The sequence below is a fragment of the Alexandromys fortis genome, unplaced genomic scaffold (assembly GCF_014885135.2).
Source record: "Alexandromys fortis isolate MF-2015 unplaced genomic scaffold, M_Fortis_MF-2015_v1.1 scaffold_6, whole genome shotgun sequence".
Taxonomy (NCBI): Eukaryota; Metazoa; Chordata; class Mammalia; order Rodentia; family Cricetidae; genus Alexandromys; species Alexandromys fortis.
Genome location: NW_026067902.1, coordinates 21,669,409 through 21,692,828, shown reverse-complemented (window position 1 = coordinate 21,692,828; position 23,420 = coordinate 21,669,409). Strand labels below are relative to the sequence as shown.

At 36.2% G+C, this 23,420-nt stretch overlaps 1 protein-coding gene across 1 annotated transcript in view; it reads left to right on the top strand.

The window, feature by feature from the left end:
• The window catches only part of Spred1 (sprouty related EVH1 domain containing 1), a 73,823-nt gene that overhangs the window by 40,144 nt on the left and 10,259 nt on the right, over positions 1-23,420 (top strand). The window contains exons 3-5 of the mRNA XM_050133724.1: positions 13,437-13,605; positions 15,399-15,445; positions 20,600-20,758. Coding sequence (XP_049989681.1) covers positions 13,437-13,605; positions 15,399-15,445; positions 20,600-20,758 — 375 coding nt within the window. The remainder of the gene's footprint in view (positions 1-13,436; positions 13,606-15,398; positions 15,446-20,599; positions 20,759-23,420) is intronic.

Genomic DNA, 23,420 nt, shown 5'->3' with positions numbered 1-23,420 from the left:
AAATAAGTTGTAGATTAGAAACTGTGTAAAGAGGAAGGATATAAAATGTTTCTTCCTGAATGTTTGATAATAAATATTTTTTTTTTTAAAAATACAAGGCAGATGTGGAATAAAATTTGGAGGAGAAATATTTTTAAGTAAGAGCATATCAATAGGAAAAGATGACCTAAATATAAGACAGCATTTACTAGCCGGGCGGTGGTGGCGCATGCCTTTAATCCCAGCACTTGGGAGGCAGAGGCAGGCGGATCTCTGTGAGTTCGAGACCAGCCTGGTCTACAAGAGCTAGTTCCAGGACAGGCTCCAAAACCACAGAGAAACCCTGTCTCAAAAAAACCAAAAAAAAAAAAAAAAAAGATAGCGTTTACTTAACGTTAACTAAGGAACCCAAACAGTATAATTTGAAGTGAGGTTGGTCTGAGGTAGCTCAGGTTGATGGAGACAGTGAGTGGTCAGTATGTAGCTCTTCTATACAACTGCAAAAAATGAGCCTGGGATTCAGAAGACAATCTTATTTTCAACAATAGGAAACAGAATGAGGAGAAAGAGAAAGAGAGGGAGAGCACACATATACAAGCACAGAACTTCCTCCTGGGATATATCCGAGGATCATCCATGATGGTTAGTGACTAAATGGGCTTTTCTGCCAGAAGTACTGACCTCGGAAATCAAAGCACCTGTTGTTTTACTTAACCGTTGACTGTTAGTGATTCAGGGACAATAAGCAGATCAAATATTGGCCTGGAGGAGACATTGCATACAGTTGGAAGGTTGCAATGTTTGTTTCAGGGATTAGCTATAATGAAGCATTCTAGGTTGTGAGGACTTAGGCACAAAGATAGCAATAACTCATAGGTATGTCTTGAAAAATATCAAAGTAGACAGTCTCAAGGCAAAGGAGACAGGAGCATTGAAAACGAGATAATAAGCCTTCTGAGATGAGAGTGTCAATTCTATGACTTATTTTGTTGATTGGTTTTAATTCTAGCGCTTCTATTTTCTCAAATGCTCCCTGACTGCAAATCTGGAAATCCATAAAAGTCTTTCCAAATTGTTGTTTTCTTTTAAAGGTTTTCCTAGTAAATAAACATTGTATTTTAATAGTTTTCTGTGTGATAAGTTGCTCTTATATACTCTCCTATACTCTTTTGTGGACTGAATCTTAGCATTCAGTCCATTCGATGAATTAAAGAAGTGAAGTTCTTGTTTTTTAGACTCCTGAATGAACTTGCACCCTTTAAGAAAATAAATAATAGGAAAAGTTGTACATGGCCACGGCTGACCAAGACACATACAAGGTCTATTTAAGAATGTTTACAAGAATTTAGACACATTTACTTGATTTAAGAAAACCAGTCCCCTCCTTCCAAGTGATGAACAGAGCCTTGTTTTAACAGAAGACTGACTCTCCAGCCTTTGATTTGTGATTACTTGTTATGCTTCCCAAAGGTTATACAGTGCAAGAGGAGGATACAGGGAGGCCTTCCTAAAACAAGGGAATTGTTTAGGGTGCTTTGAAAACAAGAACAAGGTTATAAAATAGCTACCAATGTAAACAGTGATTACAAATGTAATTTTGAAATGAAAAGAGGAAAGATGCTTGTTTTTAGTATGGGAAGTTGCTGAGGAGATCAAGGAATTATTTTTAGAATTAATGAGTAATTAGATTGTGGATAAACAATTTATAAATGCTAAAATTTCACTAAAAGTTTTTCATTTCTTCAACAACAATGGTATTTATAAAAGTGGGGTTTTTGTTTGTATTTGTTTTTTTTTTTTTTTTGTTGTTGTTGTTGTTTTTCTTCTATTGAGGACCAAGACAAAATTAGAATATTTCCTGGGAAGAAGATAAAATAATTATACAACACCAGTCGCTTTGACCCTGACCCCTTTCTATGTTAGGGAATCTTAAAACTCTGTATTGAACTTAGTAAAGGTACAGAACAAGAATTTTCCTGCTAAGCTTTTCCACGATACCTCTGAATCTCTTCACTGTCAAATGGCAGTACTGTAGGAGTGTGCTCCACTAAAATCTAAAGGACTTCACTAGCTTTTACTTAGGGTTTGGCCTCCTTGGCAGTCCTGTCTCCTGAAAGACTGTTGTGTAAACTGGAATATCACAGTTAGGAAGAGGAAGGAGTGGGAGTAGAGGTGTTGTGCTATTTCTGTGTGCCGCCCTCAGCAAATCACAGCCTCTGACTTCCACTTTCAGCTCTGACCTTCACAATTGCTCCCCAAAGAAGCTCTTCTGCCTCTGGGCCTTCTCATTTTTCCTGAGGGCTCTTTGTTGTCTTGACCTTGGTCCTCTTCCCAACAGGTTCTTCTGATATGGTTGATAGTCAGGGCTATTCTGTTCCACTTGGGGCTCTGTAGTTTTGTACTTAAATTTTATGTCTATTCAATCACTTTGCCTGTAATTTTCTCCTAAGCTCACTAAATTCCTCTGTCTTTAGCATTTTTATTAATTTTTATCAGCAATGTTTTTTCCTATGTCGTAAATTATTTTCTCATCCATTCTGTGCTAGGCAATAAGTTGGTAAATTTTTATATCAACTATAAAAGCAACATCATACAGCATGCCCATTTAATAACTACATATTAAATCTTAGAATATATTGAGATTATATTTGGGTTCTATTTCTTCCTTCCAAACCCTCCTTTGTACTCCCCACTCTCCTGATTTGTAGCCTTTTTTATCGGTTGCTATTGCATAAATATATATTCACGTATATATGCTTATTCCTAAATATAACCTGTTGAATCCATATAATGTTACTTGTTTTAATTCTAAATTTTTAAAGGTGAGTTGTCCTTCCAACCATATAGCACATAATTTGTCAGCAGATGCTTGTGCCAAATTCAGTTAAAAGAATTGGTGTTGACAGAGGTTTCTGTCTGGCAGCCATTCAATCCTCAAAACACACAGAGGTCAACATTAATTACTGGTTGGCCTATTAGCTCAGGCTTCTTAATAACTCTTATAACTTATATTAACCCATAATTCTTATCTATGTTAGCCACTTGGCTTGGTACCTTTTATCAGTGAGGCATTCTCATCTTGCTGCCTCTGCATCTGGGTGGCAACTGCAGACTTGAGTCTTTTCCCAGAATTCTCCTGTTCTTGTTGCTGGCCTTTATTTCCTGCCTGGCTACTGGCCAATCAGTGTTTTATTAAAGCAATATAACCCGTAAATCTTTACAGGGTACAAGATCATTGTCCCACAGCAAATTGGGATTATGAAAATGAATTAAGAAATCTCAGTTCTCACAGTATATGCATTCTAATTAAAGTAAATATTACACAACATGCTAGGTAGTGCTGGAAGAAATGGTGTAGGAAGTTTTTCTGTCAGGAACTTGAGTAATACTCAGAGTAGCCAATGACAGGTTGACTGAGAAGATTGGGTAACATTTGTGTGAAGATGATCTATATTTTAGTTTGTTTGTTGAGGTTTCCATATCTTGAGCATTCTTAAAGTAGAGTACAGTTATGGTGTTAGTTTTGGGTAGTATATAAAATCTCAGACATTTTGGATTTGTTAAGTGGAATCAGAATATTTGTTAACGGTAGTCATCATTGATGTAGGGATGAACTGTGATATGTGATCTCTCCTGTTCAATCAGACTTTCTTACTTGATCTTTGTTGTCCTCCTCTGTATCCTTTTTACTTTGCCACAGAAAAGCCTCCTAATTTTATTGCCCAGTTTTACGTAGTTCTATTTTTTCAATAATTTTCCTACAGAGAATCTTATTTTCTTATGTCAGAATGTCAGAAGAAAATGATCTGGCCTTACCATTTTGTCTCATCTATTTAGCTGTATCTTTCTCAAGGATAGACTATCAGGTGTTTTCATGTTATTGCTTGAGTACCTATAGATTAGCTGAAGCAATGTATATTAAACTTCAGAATATGCCTACTCTTACAAGTATGAAACTAATGGCCCCAGGGTTAAGAGCTCTGGCTGCTCTTTCAGAGGACCCCACTTTGATGCCTAGAACCCACATGGCAGATCTCAGCCATCTGTAATTCCAGTTCCAGGAGAAATAGTGCTCTTTTCCTGACCTTATGCCCTAGGCATGAGCACAGTACATCGATAGACATTCATGCACATAAAATAAGTATTTAAAAAGTTCAATTAAGAAAACACTGTAGAAAAGAAGACTGTAAGTCCCCACGTCCATTTTGTTGCCACAATCCAAAAGTAGAGTACTTTGAGAAAGTCAGCTTTGCTATGAATAAATGGAATTGGGACAACCAGTCCATCCTTACCTGTGCATTTCAGGGTCAATCCACCAATGGCAGAAGTAAATTACGCTTTCACTATCTTTGTGAACACTCATAAGTTTTGTGAGTTTCTTTCAAAAGTAGTTTTACAGCAGCTATTTCTTTAATGTGGCTGATGCCTCTTGAAGAGGAAAACCCTGCCTCTTACCGTTACTGTTTGCTATGTTTTGGAGCCTTGTAATACTTGGTTCCTGAAAGTTAGGATTGGGAGCTAGCTAGTTACCCTTTTGGCTACCTTTATTTCCTCTTTCAGACAGCTTCACCTTTTGTACTTTGACCTTCCCTTAGCCCATGCTTCAATTTTCTGTTTTAAATGATGATCATCAGTCTGTTCATTAGTTACTCAATTTCTTTGGATTCTACTACACTGAACTGATTTATACTGGCATGGTGGATCACACTTGTCAGTTAGGTTGGCTTCATCTTTCTCTTTAGTGCCCAATGCTAGTTCTTCATACTAGGTCTCCCATTCTGATGTGCTCTGTTTATTTTTTGAATTGTAAGCTGTTTTCTTGTTTCACTGTTTGTGGTACTGGATATTGAATTTAAGATCTTATATTTATTAAGCAAAAACTTTACTACTGAGCTATACTTCTGTTAAGGCTATTAAAGTTCTGTAGCCGTCTTGATTTCTGAATTAGAGTCCAAATTTTTAATTGAAATCATTGGTGATGCATGCTAGCTTTCTCTTACTTTTATTAGACTCTTAATTATAACCTGGCTATCCACTTTTAGTTGACTGGTTAATTAATATCACTCCTGTCTGTATTTAATCATTTACTGTTGTCTTTTCATGTGCTTGGCTTCCTGTTCAGACTGCCACAATACAGTGTTGCTTGGATGGCTTATGTTTTTTGCAGTTGTGGGTGTCACAGAGTCAGATCAAGGATGTTGCCTGCTTATGTTTCTAATGAGGGCACTTCCTTGTCGGGAGACTCTCTTCAAGTCCTCTGGCCTAGGGAGGAGTGCTGGTATCTCTTCCATCAATGGGGCACTTGGTTCATAACAATTTAGGCGCTGTGTGTCTAATCTCATTTGACGTTTGCCACTTCCTCACAGGCCCTGTCTTCAGAGAAAGCCACACTGGAGGTTAGAGCTGCAGCACAGGAATTTGCAGGGACTCAGTTAATTTACATGCAGCTTCCTGCTTAACTCTTAGTTGGTAGGTTTCTAGGCAAATGTACCTTCTTATATTATTATAACTGTAGAGATAGTTTGGTGTTCGCTGGCACCAGTTGTCTTCATTAGTTATTACTTTCTTGTAGAATGTGTTTTGTATTTACTTTGAGAAGTATGAATAGTTTCTCTTTAAGCCATAGGGGAATATATTCATTTAATCTTTTTCATATATACATAAAAATTGCCATCTTCTTTCTACCATTCTTGGAGTCTTTTAAAGTTCTTCCTGTAATTTTTCTTTTTTAGATACTAAGTAGATCTTTCTGAATAACGTTAGGTATTATTAATAATTAAGGATCCCTGTTTTCTTTGTGAATGTATAGGCTTTCTACTGTTGTACATAAAAGTATGATGTTGGCTGTTACCTGGAGAGATATCTTTTATTGTGGATGTAGCATTTTTGTCTTTCTCACGTGCCACCAGAATTTGGCATTAATTTTTATGAAATCTGGTTTAGAATGTGTCCCATAGATATTTTAATTTTATTAAACTAAATTTAGATTATTAATATTATAAAAATAATGTAAAGAGATCCTGTATGTATTCTTTACTTAGTTTCACCAATGAGAGGTAACATTTTAAAAAGCTATATTATTATATTAGAATATTCATGCAACTACCTTTTGATTTCTGTATTAACCTTAGTCAGTTTTTATTGTATTTAGATTTGTATAGTTGATCACATAAATTAACATCTACGGGCACAGTACAAAGCAGCCAACGACTCCTCCTTCTTGTTATTTATAGCCACATACATATCACTCTTAGCCTGGCAAGCACTGATTTGCTTGTTCTCTGGATCACTCCTGTGATTTTTGTCATTTCCAAAGTGTTATAAAAGTGGAATTGTAAGTATGCAACCTTTTAGGATTGTCTGTTTTTTATTCAGTATAACTTGTTTTAAAAATCTTTTATTGTTAGTATTTTGTAATATAAGTATAGTTTTTTTTAATATTAATCATTGACTAATGAAGAACTTCTACGTTGTTCTAGGGCCGTTTCATAGATAAGGCTACTGTGAGCATTTGTATAAATTTTACTGTACATTTATTTGTGCACATAACTTTTCTTTTTCTAGGATAATCAAAATAGAGTTTGCTAGATTATGTGATAGTAATTTGTTTAATGATGTAAGAAGCTGCTAGACTTGTACTGAAAGTGGCTCTGCTGTGATACATTTGCTCAAGAGGTACCTAAATGTTCACGACATTCTTATTCAGCATTTCATGGGCTCACTTTTCAGTGTTGGTAATTAGGCATCTAACGAAAAATCAAAGCCATTGTAGCTTTAATGTGCATTTCCCTGGTAGCTAATAGTATCCTTTCTTTGTGAGATATTTGTTGTCATTTGCCCATTTCCTCACTAGGATACTTTCTTTCTGTTGAGGCTCCAGTGCTAATTCTATAGAAAGTCTGAAGTGCTGGTCTTGCCTCTGTCTGCAGGAAGACTATGGGGCCTTGGCAGGAATGCATTTATGATGAGTCATCTAATCTTTGTTTAGATCTCTAAATTCTTAAACTAAAAAAAAAGTGTATTTATTTTGTACTTTTGACATTAAGTTCTTTTGTTTTCTGGTTCTTATCTGCCAAGATTTTTATGTTACAAACTCCTTTTAAATACTCTGCTTTGGTTACCCCACGTAGGATCCATCCCCCCCTGCTTCCTTCCCCCTCCTCACTCCTGTTCTCCTGAAACCTAGGCCATTATGTATGCAAAATTGTTCCCTCAGCACAGCCCTCCACTCTTATATGTAGTTATTTCCTTGTCTGATTCTCATGCTGATTTCCTTGATTCATTAGCTGTTTAGAAGTAGATAATCGAGTTATTTTTACTTTTTTTATTCTAGAGAATACAGTGTGATTCTTTTGCCAAGATATATTTTATATTGTGAGTAAATTCATTTAAATGTTACACATCTTAAAGACTATCTTTCATGCATTTGTTTTCAATGTGTGGGTCGCAGATGAAATTTAATGGTCTTGTCCAAATCGACTTGACCCTTCCTACTTTCTATTTTCTCACAGTTCAAGAAGCAGAGACCAGTGAATACTTCTAGTCGTCCACTCGCTTTCTCCATTTTATATATAGTCTAAGATCCCCACACAGGCCATGGCCCCATACACAGTTAGGATAGACCTTCTCCCTCAATTAATGTAATCAAGATAATTCCTCACGCTTGCTCAGGGCCCATCTCCCATGTGAATCTGGATTCTTATAAAGTTGACAGTTAACACCACTCTGAATACCTTGTGTGTTACCAAGGTAGACAGAACATGATAGACATGGGATGCCATCCAGCTGTTGTTGGGTGTAGGGCCCACAGACTTACAGTCACTGTACCACATTTCTCTCTCACCGTCTTTCATCATGCTTTGGGAGTGTGAGTATTATGTTTCTGTTTATTCCGTTTTTCATAACTCAGTATTGTTATTTTGGACAATTTACTAGAAATAATCGTGCTCATTAACTCTGTGTATGGACTTGGAAGCACTGAGGACACACTTCTGGGCCTCTGAGAGTGTTTCCACAGAGGTGTAACTGAGGAGGAGGGAAAGAGAGACCCAGAATGTAGGCCACACCATCCTGTGGGCTGGGACCCAGGCCGAATAAAAAAGGACCAAACAGCTCAAGTATTCGTCTCTCTTTATTTCCCTCCTGACTGGACTCCTGACTGTCAAACTGTGTATGTGTGACCTTGTGTTGTGTCACCACGTTTTCCTGCCTTGCTATGCCTTACCCCTCAGGCGGAGTCTGGAACAACCTTTCTTTCATCTACTGTCCTTGTGTGTTTTGTCACGGAAGTAAGAAAATTATAATAGTTTTTCTAATAGACCATCCTTCTCCACTTTTGTTTAACTCTGCTTAATAGCAGAGACCTTGTTTTTCCTCTTCCTCTTTAATACTAGATTTTAATAAATTGGTGGTGGTAGAATTTTTTAAATTTCAGAGTGTAGTTGGTTTTTTTACTTTTTACTTTTTGGGGGCCTGCCACTAGGCTTCCAAATAAATACCCGGAGACTTAATCTTAATTATGAATGCCAGACTTTAGCGTGGCTTGTTTCTCTCGACCTTTTGTTAATTTAAATTATCCTATCTACCTTTTGCCTCTGGGCTTTTACCTTTCTCTATTCTATTTGTCTTGTCTTTACTTCTTTCTCTGTATCTGGCTGTGTGGCTGGCACCTGGTGTTCTTTCCTTCTCTTTTCCTCTCTCCTCCTTCTTTTCTGTTGTTCTCATTCTATTTATTCTCTCTGCATGTCAGCCATGCCTGCCCCTTCTCCTGCCTTGCTATTGGCTCTTCAGCGCATTAGGCCAATCAGGTGTTTTAAGCAGGCAAAGTAACACAGTTTGACAGTTCAACAAATGCAGCATAAACAAATGTAATACATCTTCAGCTAATATTCCACACACCATATTTTATATAGTTTTTATAATTAATATCTATTTAACCTTAACAGAATAAGAATACATTTTTACTTCCTAACTTAAGTATACTTGCTAATGATTGAGTTAAAAAAATACTAATGTGATTTTAAAATACAGCTCTTTTACTTGATCTTTGATAACTAACCACATTCTAAGTGGATCAGTCACAAATTACTTTAGGAAATTCTTGTTAAAATACTTCAGGAAAGTATTTTTATAGTTATTTTTGATTTAATATTATATTAATATGTACAATAACTTTATATTTTATCAACTTAGGATAAGATTTTTCTCTTGGGTAGAAATGAGAATGAGGCTACTTGTATGTATGTGTGAATTTCTGTCTCACTAACTCAGTGTTCTTTAAGGTTATCATGGGGACCTGGTGAAATTTGCCCATTTCCTAAACTACTTAATCCTGGAAAATTTTTCGAGTTATGAATTAAAATTAAGGAGAGATATATTTGAAGCATACAGTCTCACCCCCCCCCCCATAGTGTACAGGTACGGACATCCCAAGACACATTTGTGGCGGTCAGACAACATTTTTTGCCTTTGACCTTTTTTGAGACAGGTTGTCTTAATAGTTTGCCTTTCACTATGTTGAGCTCGCAGGTCCAAGAGCTTCTAGGAATTCTCCTGCCTCTGCTTCCTAACTCACAGTAGGTACACGACATTGCAGATATGCACTGCCATGCTCATCTTTGTGTAGGTTTCGGAGACATTCTCCTCAGGGACTCCTCACATTTGTGCCACAGACACTTTGTCTGACCCATGGAGCTGGCTCCTGGCCTTGCTTTTCAACTATTAACTGCATTTATGAATCGCAAAATAAGCAAACCATACTGCTTCTGGTTTTAAACATTTTTATTATGTGTGGCAGTTGCATTTAGGATCATTTTAATGGGTCTTGGAATTATTCATTTCTTGTATACAGGATCTTCTCTTATAAAGAAGCTCCAATAATTATAAATAGAGTTCTCCCCTGCTCTTCTTTCTCCTCCTCCTCTTCCCTCACTTAATGTTATTTTAAGTCAAATGTGAAACAGCTTTGTAATTTATGTGACTTAAATGGAAAAGAAGTTATTTAATTCAGACATGGAGTCTGAGATTTCTGTAACTATTGTTTGATAAAAACATGTTCTCTGTGACATAGATTTAAGATTATCCACAAAGGCTTTGGTTGGGTGGTAGTGGTAATTAATAGGTAACTTGTCTTTCTGTCCCACTGACTGCTCTTAAACCCTCAGTAGCTACCACCATTGTAGCCCTAAAGAGTATCTTTCTGCTACATTAAATGTATTGTATAATATCAGCAAGTTAATCCCTAGTATATAGGCAAAAACAAATTGAGTTCTTTCTGATTCATAATTTGTTGGTATGTTACCCTTGTACCTGTTGTGTATTGCATGAGTTCAGTGTTTGCACTTTTTTATATATCTCCAAGAACTCAGTGTTTTCCTTTTTTATATATCTCCAAGAACATTTGGAAACTAGTGGTGGATAGTAGTATAGATCACATTGAGATCTTAATCTAAAAGGAAACAGTTGGAAAGTATTAATTTTAGGAAATCTAACAGAAGAACTAACTCAGTAATATTTTCAGGCATTAAGATTTAGTGACATGCTACATAATACCTAGAAGCAAACTTTTTTTGTTCTTCCTGTTTTCAAACAATTCAGTTTACCATTTTCTAAAATACTGCATTTACTATATTTATGAATGAGTCCAAGTGTTATAGTGATTAACACATACAGTATTTATTCTTGAGTTCTATAACTTAAATTTGGGTCCTCTTATATTTCTGTTTCTGAAAAATAGTTGTATAACAAATAGTAAATCAGCATAGATACTTTTCCACACATGTAGCCATCAGCAAAACCCTAGCACTAAGTTAACAAGACTTGCTATCAAACAGACATCAGTCCCAGTGCTTTGATGATAAAGGTTTAACAACTACTTTCATATGGGACAGAGGTAGTGATTTATAGTATTTACATACTTCTGCCTCATCTGACTTCACTCTACCAGTGTCATTGAATATCATGTTTGAAAAAATGAGGAGCAGGGCAGGGACTACCCTACACTGGATGACATGAAGCAAAGCAGTAATCGGAGTAATTTATTTCACTATAAGGTTTTATTATTGAATGTTTAATAATGACTTCCAAAATTCCAAAACATTTGTCCACTGGGCTCTACAAAACCTGTAAAAGCCAACTGTAGCCTGGTATAACCTAATTCAGTAGGTGGAGATCTGGAAAACACATAAAGCCTGCAAGTTTTTGAAGAAACTGTACACGTGTATTTTTCTGAGGAAGGATGTTTGTTAGATATGAAAGGTTGCTTCTGTGTTGTAAGGATTAGGGGATAGCCAAACATAGATGCAGTTTATAGACTTAGCGAAAGGAGGTGTTTAAAAATACCCAATTTGAAATTACAATGTCAGAAACTTTATCAGACTGCATCTTGTCTAGAGGTCAGGAAGGGCTTTTCTTATGAATGTTTGTTTGAATTGGAATCTTTGTGAGGTATGGGTTAAGTAATAAAGTTATAGGCAAAGGAAGTGACCTGTGCTACACCATCTCTGGGACTCTCTCTCCAGAGTCTTTGTCAGATGAGTAAAGGGAGCAGAGAGCAGAGCAGGAAACGAGACTGGAGTAGGCAGTCAGATGGGTGGAGTGGGACCATCTCTGGGCTGCAGTCAGCCATTGTTAGGATTTTAGTTTTGATCCTAGCTTTGGGAAGACTGTAAAGGTTAAAACAAAGTATACTTTCTATTCTTTTTTTTAAAAAAAAAAAGAAAGAAAGAAAGAAAGAAAGAAAGAAAGAAAGAAAGAAAGAAAGGAAGAAAGGAAGAAAGGAAGAAAGAAAGTATTTCACATACAGAGTAGTTGCCCTGACTGAGGGGATTGTTAGCAGTGTGTGGAAAAGGCATGCCGGTGAAGGTGATAGCCGGAGTTAGCAGGCATGGTGTTTTTGAGCATGTAGTGTGTGTGTGTGTGTGTGTGTGTGTGTGTGTGTGTGTACATATCACATGTTGCCCTGAGGTCAAAAATTCTGCAAGAAAAAAGCTGAGTCCAAGTCCTTGTAGCATTCCTAGTCTTAGAAGCACTAGGAATAAACAGACTAGGAAGCAAAATGGTTTGAAGTCATTACTACTAGTGTGAAGAAATAAAGTAGGTATGTGATCTGAGTGCTGCTTAGGTGGTTCTTAACCGGTTTCTTTTAGCCTTACAGAGTAATCTTAACGTGTGTTTTTTCTCTTTTGTATAGTGATAATGATAGCAAATGTGATAGAAAGTTGTCTGAACATCTTGGTAGAAAAAGGCTCCCATATTAAAGATAATATAATGTTTGATCCTAGAATGAACCCTATACTAGAAGTTTTAAAAATGTTGTTATCAGACAAAATTAGAATATGAACTAAAAAAGAGTATCTCCATGTTAACTTTGATCACTCACTGTGTTACATACAAGAACAGTCTTAAGAAAGACATCCAAGTATTAAAGAGCAATGGGCATCAAATAATTACCTCCTTGGTACAGTTCAGAATAAAATAAGCAAAAATGTTGGACTAGGAATGTAGCTCAATGGTAGACCACTTGCCTATCATGTGTGAGGCCCTAAATGCAATTTCCAGCACTGCAAAAATAGACAAACAGAAATTAAATAAAATAAAAATTGTATACATTAGGATGTATAGAGCGGATATTAAAAATAGATAACCCAAGTAAAAGGGAGGAAGTCATTTTACCTATTATTGTTACTTCCCTGAACCATTTCAGAAAAAAATAAAATATGAAGAAACAAAGCTGCATTATCCCACAAATTACATGAAATTTTCATTCAAATTTATAGGATGTATTTAATGCTGTTATTTTCAAAAGAGGAAGCTAGAGCTTTGAGAAGTTAGCAACCCAGTGCCAGGCATGGTGGCACACGCCTTTAGTCCCAGCACTTGGGAGGCAGAGGCAGGCCGTCTGTGAGCTTGAGGCCAGCCTGGTCTCCCTAGGAAGTTTCAGTCCAGTCAGACATACTCAGTGAGACCTTGTCACAAAGGGGGAAAAAGTTTTATAACCAATAACCAAGCTACTAAAATGGCAAGTATTAGATCTGCTTCTGTAATGGGTCTCTTAAGAAAGTAGAAGAGGAATGGCTGGAAGATGCAATTAATGGTGGAGCGCTTGTTAGATACCCAGAAACACAAGGAGAAAGGGGGAGAGTGGTTTTTAAAAGTCATATTGTTATTACCACTTCTGTTGTGTCTCTTTTCCCAGGCTTTCTCAAAAACAATTTTAAGTATATTCTATTAGAAATTTTGTATGCAGAATAAGTGTTTATTCTTTTAAATGATAGCATAATCCACATTCTGTTTACAATCTCCTCAGTCCCTTTATTAAGTTGACTTTGTGAAGATTACATTCAGTAGCTCATTTTATTTAAAAACGCTCGTTGTATTTTTAGTCCTCAGTGTTTATGTCAAAGCTACATTAGACGCATTTTGTGTGTTCATTAACTTTGGCACCTGACTTTTGGCAGGTGGTTTTGGAGTGTATGCTTAAAAAAGACCTCGTTTATAACAAGGTCACTCCCACATTTCACCACTGGAAGATCGACGACAAGAAGTTCGGCCTTACCTTTCAGAGTCCTGCAGATGCCGGGGCTTTCGATGGAGGCATTCGAAGAGCTATAGAGGATATTTCTCAAGGTAGGGTGTTTTTGTTTTTGTAATTTTCTGAATGTTTACACCTTATATATAGATAGTAGTAAATGTTTATTCTTTCTTTGATGTTGACCTAAAGTAGTTGTGTCCTTTAATCAAGTAAGGTTGTCTGTTAACGTGCCCACACATAGTAAGTAAAGAGTAATGAGTAGTGAGAAGGCTGCTTGGTTTCTTTATGTTTGTCCAGTCGCATTTGATACCATGTGAAGGTGGTGTTGTGAAGAGCCTGTCAGCAGTCTGTGTCCCGGAATATTACACTCTTTTCTCTTTAATGAGATAGAAAGAAACCTTGTAATATTCATATATATCTAGATTCTAGATACTCAGTTATAAAACTCTGTGGTCTTCTTGAGATTTGGCAGAGGCCACAATCTCATCTGTCCCCTTTAATATCTTACCGGTTTGTTAAATGATGGTCAGCCCCAAACATGGAGATTCTAAATGGAGAATGTATTTTCCCATAGTTCTGATGTGTTTGCTTAAACAAAAGAAGATGATATTTAAGCCCATCTCTTCCCATAGGAGATAATAACCAATATTTTTTTTTCTAATTGAGAAGGATAAAACCTTTAATAATACTAAAACGTCAGTGTGGTCAAACGTGACTGTTAGCCCTGTGCTCAGGGACAGAGGCAGATAGTTGAGAGCTCAAGCTCTTCCTGGGTTGGGCTGTATAATGAGACTGTATGGAAAAGCAAGCAGACAGAAAGTAGGAAGTGCAAGGTGGTAATTTAGAGGAATTTGAAGATATAAACTACTTAGGAGAAAACTAGAGATGAGCTTGAAAATGCTTAATACTGAGTATGTTTTGATAAGTGTGTGAAGCTGGTTAATTTTGGCATATTTTCTAAAGCTGCCCAGTTGATTCTAATTGTTTGCCTAAATTTTATAAAACAAATAATTTAAAGAGAAAAATCATTATTCATAACTCATTAGATTAAAGTAATATATTTTAAGTTTTGAGCTGATTTTTTTTTAAACCTGTATGAATACAGGTTTAAATGCCCTTGTACGAGAATACTTCTTTTTCTAAGATGGAGTAAGTGAGGTTCACAATGTTGTGCCAGTTTATGTTTAAGGAGGAAATGCTCACTTGCCTCACCAGGTTACTGTTGCTGTATTCAGCCTGTCTTGTTAAAAATTTAATATCCTCCTCCTCCTCATCAAAGTTCTCTAAACTTACTAAATTTCTGTTACTTTTTTTATCCCCAAAAATAAACTACTTTTTACAAGGACCACATTTCTTTTCATCTCATGCTGCTTCATGCTAGCTATGTCTAGAACATAAATGACATGTACTCTACTACTGCATGTCATTCTGTATTAATTTATTGTAACTAAAGACACTCAACACCATAAAAGCCTAAGCAGACATGGATATACACACAAGTTAATCAGTGGACTCTCCATAGTAAGTCAAGTTTGACTTCTTTTTTAACCTGAACAACTAAAATCTTGGTTTTGGATGCTTGTGTTTCCTGGATCAGACTATTTAAATACTAAATTAATCACATTTTGACATCACTTAAACAACCAGAGAAATAGAATATAACAAGTCTGCTTAGCTGTAAAAGAAAGTAAATGAAAATTTGCCAAGAGATGATGGAAGAAGTCATTTTATTATTCTAACAGGAACAAATACAAGTGTCTGGTATTTGAATCTGTAACCAGGCAACCTAGAAATGAATCTCTGATCTTTATAATGATATTGTCAACCTTTAATATGGAAATCTAGGGGGATATATATATGCTTTATTAACTTTGACCTCTTATTTTAGGGTGCCCAGCATCAAAAAATGAGGCTGAAGGAGAAGACGATTTACAAGTAAGTAGTTTGGCTTGAAAGGGGTTTCAAAACATTAACATGTTTAGAAAATCATTAGCATTCATGTTAACTCACAAATTTCAAAGATAATATTATTTACCTAGGTCTTCCTGATTAAAGGGAACCACTGCCTAGAGAATTTTATTTTGTATAAGGAATTGACTCATAAAGTTGTAGAGATCTGAAGTCTGAAGCGAGCAGGCTGGCATGATGGAAGCTGGTCAGATTCATTCTGCAGCATTGAGCTGGGTTTTCAGACCCCTAGTCCTTTCTCTGCAGGACATCATCTCACACACTGAGGGGAATCTCCTTTACTCATTTGATTGATTTAAATGTGACTTGTACAACAGAAGAACACTCCATTGAAAAAATTTGACTTAATGGTACTTTTAAGTTTGTAGAGATTATTTACTTTTGTACATCTATGTTGTTCCCAAATTTCTGACTCAATTTATGTTGTGAAGTTGTTTAAGCTGCTGAGTTTTGTGGAGATGTCTTTTATAGCAAACAGTTGTATGAACAGAGACGCTAACTTCCTTAACATGAGTAGAGAGTTCTTATTTGTATTTTATGTGTGTGGATGTTTGAGCACCATGTGCAAGCAGTGCCAGAAGAGGGAGTCAGATGCATTGGAACTGAAGTCACAGGTGGTTGTGAGTCTCCATCTAGGTGCTTGGAATAGGATGTCCCCCTCCACACCAGGTCCTCTGGAAGAGTAGAGTAACCATTATTTTTCCTCCTCTCCCCCCACCAATTACACTATTCTAAGGTCTGTCCAGGATTAAAACTGTGAAAGAGAATTCTTAAATTTACGCTAATGCTCTATAGTTTATCTAGTGACAGATATGCCAGAGTTTTGGAGAATAAGTGATTGGGTACGTGGGAGATTGTGTGTGTGTGGGGGGGAGAGCAATAGGGAGCATGCACCTCAGCACACTTGTAGAAGTCAGAGGACAACTTTTGGAAGTCATTCCTTCCAGCATGTGGGTTCTAAGGGTTGAACTCAGGTCATCAGAATTTGAGGCAAGAGCTTTTACCCACTGAACCATTTCATTAGCCCATGTGTTGCTTTTTGACCGTCATTTGTAAAGACAGCTAGAATATAGTTTAAAAGCAGAGCATATAAACTGTTTTTACTTCTACTAAGCTGAAAACAAACTTGTCAAATTTGAAAGGATTAAATGTTAGAGCAGAAATCTCATTTTGAATATTCATTAATTTATCCACAGAGAGTAAGATCCCATTCTTTGCCATAATTGTTAGATAGAAGAGTATTTGGTGGCAGAACACCTTTCTGTTCTCATCAATTTAGTGTCTCTATCATTTGCCATGAGCTACCAGGGAGAATTTACTTCTTTCTCAAGTATCTTTGAATAGTTTGAGAACAGGTCCATTATTTTGGTTTAAAATCTCATCTTGTTCATGTTTGACTTCTGGTGTCTTTTATAGCTGTGATCACAAACATTGTTGTTACTTAAGAAATAACTAGGTGGTGGCGGCACACCCCTATAATCCCAGCATTTAGGAGGCAGAGGCAGGTGGATCTCTGTGAGTTCAAGGCCAGCCTGGTCTACAGAGCGAGTTTCAGGACAGGCTACAAAGCTACAGAAAAACCCTGTCTTAAAAAAATCAAAAAAGAAAGAAAAAGGGATTTACTGCTCCTTGTCTCAAGACTGTATCTACAAACAGTAAAGAATCTCTACAAACTTAAAAGTACCTTGAGGCCAAATTAACTTTTCGTTGGAATGTTTTTTCTGCTATCTAAGCCAGGACACGGACTGATTTTTCTGTGATGTATTTTCTGCAGATATGTCTTGACATTCCTTCTTTCTTTACTATTTCATCAGTTATTTCATTGAGGTTGCTTAAGTAGAATATTATATACTAATGGTGTTTTAGACAAAACTCTCAAAAAAGTGCAGGATTAAAAACCTAAGGGAACCGTGGGAGGCAGGATTAAAAACTTAAGGGGATCATGGGAAGCATTAGCCCTGGATAGCAAGAGACTGACAGATCTATGTTAGTACAAGGCCAGTCTAGATGACATAATGAGTTCCACAACAGCCAGGGCTACATATTTTAGTGAGACCCTGTCTTCAGAGAAAAGGGTGTATCTGAGGGGATTAGTTTATTCTTAACCAAACATTTCCCTGAAGGATCTGTTGACTAGAATAGGAATTGATTGCAGCTCATTTCTACAATGAGCTGGTACTATAAATATGTTTGTGATTATGTTAGGGCAAAAGAATTATGGAACTTTTTTGTACTTTATAAGGTCACAAAATCTGAGTATACAATTTCAACTACTATATGTATATATACTTAATAATTAAGGTTTTGTCTTGTCGAATATCATCCAGCCACACATTATTCAAAGCTAATTTGTGATAACTTCAAGGATAAAATTCTTGAGCAAGTACAGTATAGTGTACTTGTTTGTTTATCAGATAAAATTAAACTTTGCAGTGCATTCCTGTGGACTGTGTAGTCACTTAGGAGGATGCTCTGAGGATTCTGGTTCTCATCCATGCCATGATAGCATGTGCCCAGTTTCTTACAGCCTTGGTAGCGTGGGCTTTTAGTAAGACTTTGAGTATAAAAATAAAAGTCTTAATGAAAAATGGTGAGCCAGAGTCTGAAAAGATCGGTTGGAATCACACTAACATGAGATAGGGCTTTCAGGCAGACAATGGGTATAGAGAAGAGAAAATAGATCGGAAAGTGGATGGGAAGGTCACATGTTTACAAAGTCATTTTATAGACATAGAGAGTTGCTCTGCATCAGTCTAGAAATCTCAGGCAAAGGTGAAGAATATTGTAATGCTTTTATATTAGGTGAGAGGGAAAAGATACATTACACTTTTTAAAAAGTGACTGGTTTACTGGTAGAGTATATTTGTATTTTAAAAATTAAGATTTTTTTTTATCAAAAGTAAGGGTAAACGCTTAGTCCTTTTTTTTAAAGAGATTAACAACATAAAAATAAACTTTTCTTGGTTCAGAATTGTCTGAAATGTTAGTTTGATTTTCATAATAGTATAAGTAATAACATGCTTTATTATACATCATATGGATAGCACTTTCAAACACTGGTCATTTCTCATCTAAATGATTCCTTAGTTATTTTATTGGCTGAGACCCATTTAAATGTATCCTTATAAATTGTTATTGCTCTACTCACAGAAGCACAGAATTCTAGCCACGTCAGCATAGTAGTACTGGGCTGTAAAACCGTTTTTTTTTTTTTTGTTTTTTGTTTTGTTTTGTTTTGTTCAGATACATATTTTAAGTAAAGCTTGTTGTTTTGGACAAAAAAGTTTTGTTGCTTCCTTGCTGTGCTGCGGATGGAACCCAGGGCTTTGCTCATGCTAAGTGAGTGCTGGTATCCTAAGCTACATGCCCAGCTTTCATTTAGAATTACTAAACGATTTCTCAATTAGACTATATTTTAGTAAAAGAAGTTATTGTTAAAGATATCATTACCTTATCTTTTGTTGATGCAACTAATGCTTATTTAAATTTCTATCTTATGAGTATCCCAGCCAGCTCTAAGACTGAGACTATACCCAATTTATAGTAAAAAGTTGGTTGAACGTTTTAATTTACATCCTATTTTAACGAGTGAATCAAAGCTTCTAAGGTCCTTTTTTACATTGTCTATATTCAGTTTGTGAGCGACTTAGTGGTTTGTTTTTGAAGGTCTTCAACAGATAGGTTTCTTTTTTTTTCTTTTTTGCTCTTCCCAATTTTTAAATGTATTTTGACAGAAAATGTTTGCTGAATAACAGTGTTTAGCCAACTTCTTTCAGTAGTTTAGCATTAATCATCATGCTAGTCTGGGACAACTCTGAGGAGAATTAGGTCACAATGTGAGTTAACCAGGTCTGACATAGTTGGCTTTACTTGGCAGTGGGTCCTTGTGTATATTTCAAACTTTAATTGCTTGGTTCCTGGTGTAATAACTGCTTTTCACTAGATGTTACAGTTATTTTATAATTTAGAAAAGTGAATTCTGGAGAAATTAATGACTAGAGACTGTGGTTCTAGAGCAAAGATTTTATTTATTATAATAAATAAATTATAAATTTAAAAGATCCTGGTCAGTTTATGTAATTTACTTGTTTATTTTAGAAGTAGCATTAAAAAACTCTTCAAAACTTATTTAAGAAAGAAAGTATACATCTTGTACCTCGAAATTCGCTAACACTATAATGATTGTTCTAAATTAGTTTAGGATAGTTTGAGTAATAATTTGAGTCAGTGACAGTATTCAGCCATTTCTACTTGACTGTCAAAATCTTTTCTCAAATAATTACACATAATGGAGACAGTAGCAAATAGTTTAATCTACACTGCAAAGAAATGGAAAAACCCAGGACTTTGTTTTATAGTTGCTATATTTCGCTCATGTAACATCTATTTTACAGATATTTTTGTTTGCGATATTTTGAAATGTCTTAAATGACTATCACTAGTTGAGTATATGCCCTCTCTAAGTCTGTGGTGATTGGTGGTTTAAGTGTCTGTAAGTCTTTAGCAAGTTAAACATGATCACAGACCACTGTGCTCATGATTATGTTCACGGACCATTGTGCTCATGTTTCTGTTCATGGACCACTGTGCTCATGTTTCTGTTCATGGACCACTGTGCTCATGTTTCTGTTCACGAACCACTGTGCTCATGTTTCTGTTCACGAACCACTGTGCTCATGTTTCTGTTCACGAACCATTGTGTTCATGTTTCTGTTCATGGACCACTGTGCTCATGTTTCTGTTCATGGACCACTGTGCTCATGTTTCTGTTCATGGACCACTGTTGTTCATATTTTTGTTCTCTTTATCATCTTTATAGCTTGTACTGTGTGCTTTTTATTTTTAATTTGCAAATTGTTATATTTATTTGTATTTTCCTCCTAATTTCTTTGTCATTTATGTATTTAAACTACTCAGTGTAGTTAAAGGCTTTATCATTGTATCTTCGTTTCTTCTGAGTTATTTTTAATGAGGTCTGTAGTCATGAAGTTTAAGTGTTCTAAATTTCTTCATATTTTGGCATGTACTTTTGAGTTCAGGGAATTGCCTTTCATGGCGATGTTAATGGCATAGACTTACTGATTGTGCTGAAGTGTTGTTCTGTGTTGTTGCTCCCATCAGACCACTGAAGAGGACACTTCTCGTTCCTTAGTAAAAGATCACCTTTTCCAGCAAGAGACAGTGGTTACCAGTGAGCCTTACAGAAGCTCAGACATAAGACCTTTACCCTTTGAAGATCTGAATGCCAGAAGAGTCTACTTGCAAAGCCAAGGCAGCCAGGTAAGAAAATGCGTACCATTCATACATATATATGTCATATATAGAGAAACTGTTGTGCTACAGAAGACCACCAAGACCCTCTAATCTTTACCAGGTTAAAAACAAACAAAACCAAGAAAGGGTATTGATTTACAGTTAATGGTAGTCAGATGAGATTGGGTGCATTCAGGGTGGTATGTCCATAGACAAATTAATGTAATCTCTGTAAAAGGGCACAGGGATGTGGAGGAAGAGTGCTGCAGACAGGGAATGAGTACCTTAGTTCAAGGTGTTGTGGGACGACATGAACTGGGTAGCTCAAACAGCAAGGTTTTTTGTTTGTTTTAATCTTACAGCTCTAACATTTAGAATGCTGAGATTACAGGGCGTTGGACTGGCTTTTGTAAGGGCCTTTTTTCCTAGCCGGCCAATTACCTTCTTGCCATGTCCCCACTTGGCTGGGAACAATAAAAATAAAAACATCTGGTAGCCCTAAGAAGGACACTATTCTGTCTGATTAGGAGATCTGTTTTCATGACCTAACTATCAGCCAAAGGCCTGTCTCTAAATAACTATTATATAGGAGACCAGAAATTCCACATTTGATTTCCAGAAGAGATATGCAGTCTCCATTACAGAGAGCACCATGGGCATGTGTGTGTATGTCATCTGGTAGACAACCACACATATTAGAAACAAAGGAAAAGAAGCAGAGAGTGGCACCAGATTATTTAATGTTCATACTGTGAAAAATACCTTGGATTTTATCTAGGATGTTTTTCACAAACTTGGGTACATAGTTATGTACTGGGTTATACAAGAAACCAGGGACAAAACACAGAACATTTTTATGGATTGTCAATTTTACTCAAAAACAACAGTTTGAAGTAATCCTCCCATTCGCCATTCATACAGGGAGTTGGCATTTCCTGGGACACTTGGTATTACTCCACCTTTTTTGTTTTATATTGAAATAGTCACTAGGTAGAAATAAGTAGTATTTTATTTGATTTTAAGTTTTATATCCCTGGTTGCTGGTGTGTTTTCTTGTGTTTATTAACCACTTAGGAATTCTCTTAACAAAAATGTTGCATGTCTCACATTTGGTTGTCTGGCCTTTTCCTACTGATTTGAAGGGATATTCTTTACATAACTTGGGAACCTTTGTTAGGTAAATGCCTTACAAAAATCTTCCTAGTTTGTCTATAAATTGGGTAATACCAGAATCTACCTCTAGAAGCTTGAAACAATGATAACAAAAAAAAGAAAAAAAAAAGAAAGCATCCAGGGAAAGTATTTTATTAAATAAATAGTATTATTCCTAGTTTCTTATCATTAATGTGTCCTGATCTCCAAGATTATAGACAAAGATAGATAGGAATTTAGTAGGAATTAAATGTGATGTATTTGTTTCCTTTAAAGCTATACATTGTTAAGGGGCAATATACAAAATTGAGAGTTTATTTATTTATTTTTTTTTTAAAGATTTATTTATTTATTATGTATACAACATTCTGCCTCNAATAGAGAGGGAGCTTCCCTCTGCTCTTGACTCTGCCCTGACACCCTGTTAGGCACTTGTGAGACAGGGTAGAGTGTCCCCATTTATAAAGCAAGCAACAGTTTTAGTAGTTTTTCTTTTTTAACATACAGACTTTTTTTTTAAGATTTATTTATTTATTTATTATGTATACAACATTCTGCCTCGATGTATGCCCGCACGCCAGAAGAGGGCGCCAGATCTCAGTACAGATGGTTGTGAGCCACCATATAGTTGCTGGGAATTGAACTCAGGACCTCTGGAAGAGCAGCCAGTGCTCTTAACCTCTGAGCCATCTCTCCAGCCCAAAAATTGAGAGTTTATTGATGGTATTTTCATACTTACCAAGAGTAAAACAGTCTGTTCGGCGTGTTGGTGTTGGGATTCCATACCATTTGTATTTGGATATAATATGAAAGGCAACATGGACAGTTCCTCACAGTACAGAATCTGACTCTTAGTTTGTAGAGCAGATACCTTATTTTGTTTTTCAAAATAACTAGAATTAAAGTCCCTTTTCTAAGATTCAGACTTGAGATTAAGGAAATGCTACATAAAAATCAGAATGCAAAATTTAAAGAAGGACTTTAGAAGCAGTGGAAGCTCATCTTAGCACAGGCTTTACATGCAATAGGTCATGAAATGGGCCACTGGAGTTTTAAGTATTCAGCAGGGGAGTTAATATGCTTTGGATATTTATTTGCCTGCTTCAGAGTTAGCTTAACAGATCCTTTTCTACAACAGAGAAGCTAGCTTTTCAAAAGGGCTGGACAGCTGCCTTGTTGAACTATAAGGTCTAGAATGTTACCTTACTTAGCTGCCAAATTTAGCTGCTTATATATTTTGTTTATAGATTCCTCCAAAAGACAAGATTGTTTGGTCAGACACAAAGAACCTTATTTCTCAGTACAGTGTAGTGCCATAGCCTTCATTTTCATGTTGTTTCCTAAAGTCAGGCCGGTGTTTGCTCAAGATGTACAAAGTGGTCTTGCTCTCATAGTATTTGAAGGAGCTATTCAAGCTGCCAAGGGAGAAAAGTAATTAGTAGGCCTACCCAGTTGTAGCACCCTCATAATGATGAGAATATTCTGAAAGATGCAATAGTGATGCTTATATTCAGTGGGTAGCCAACAGTTACACATT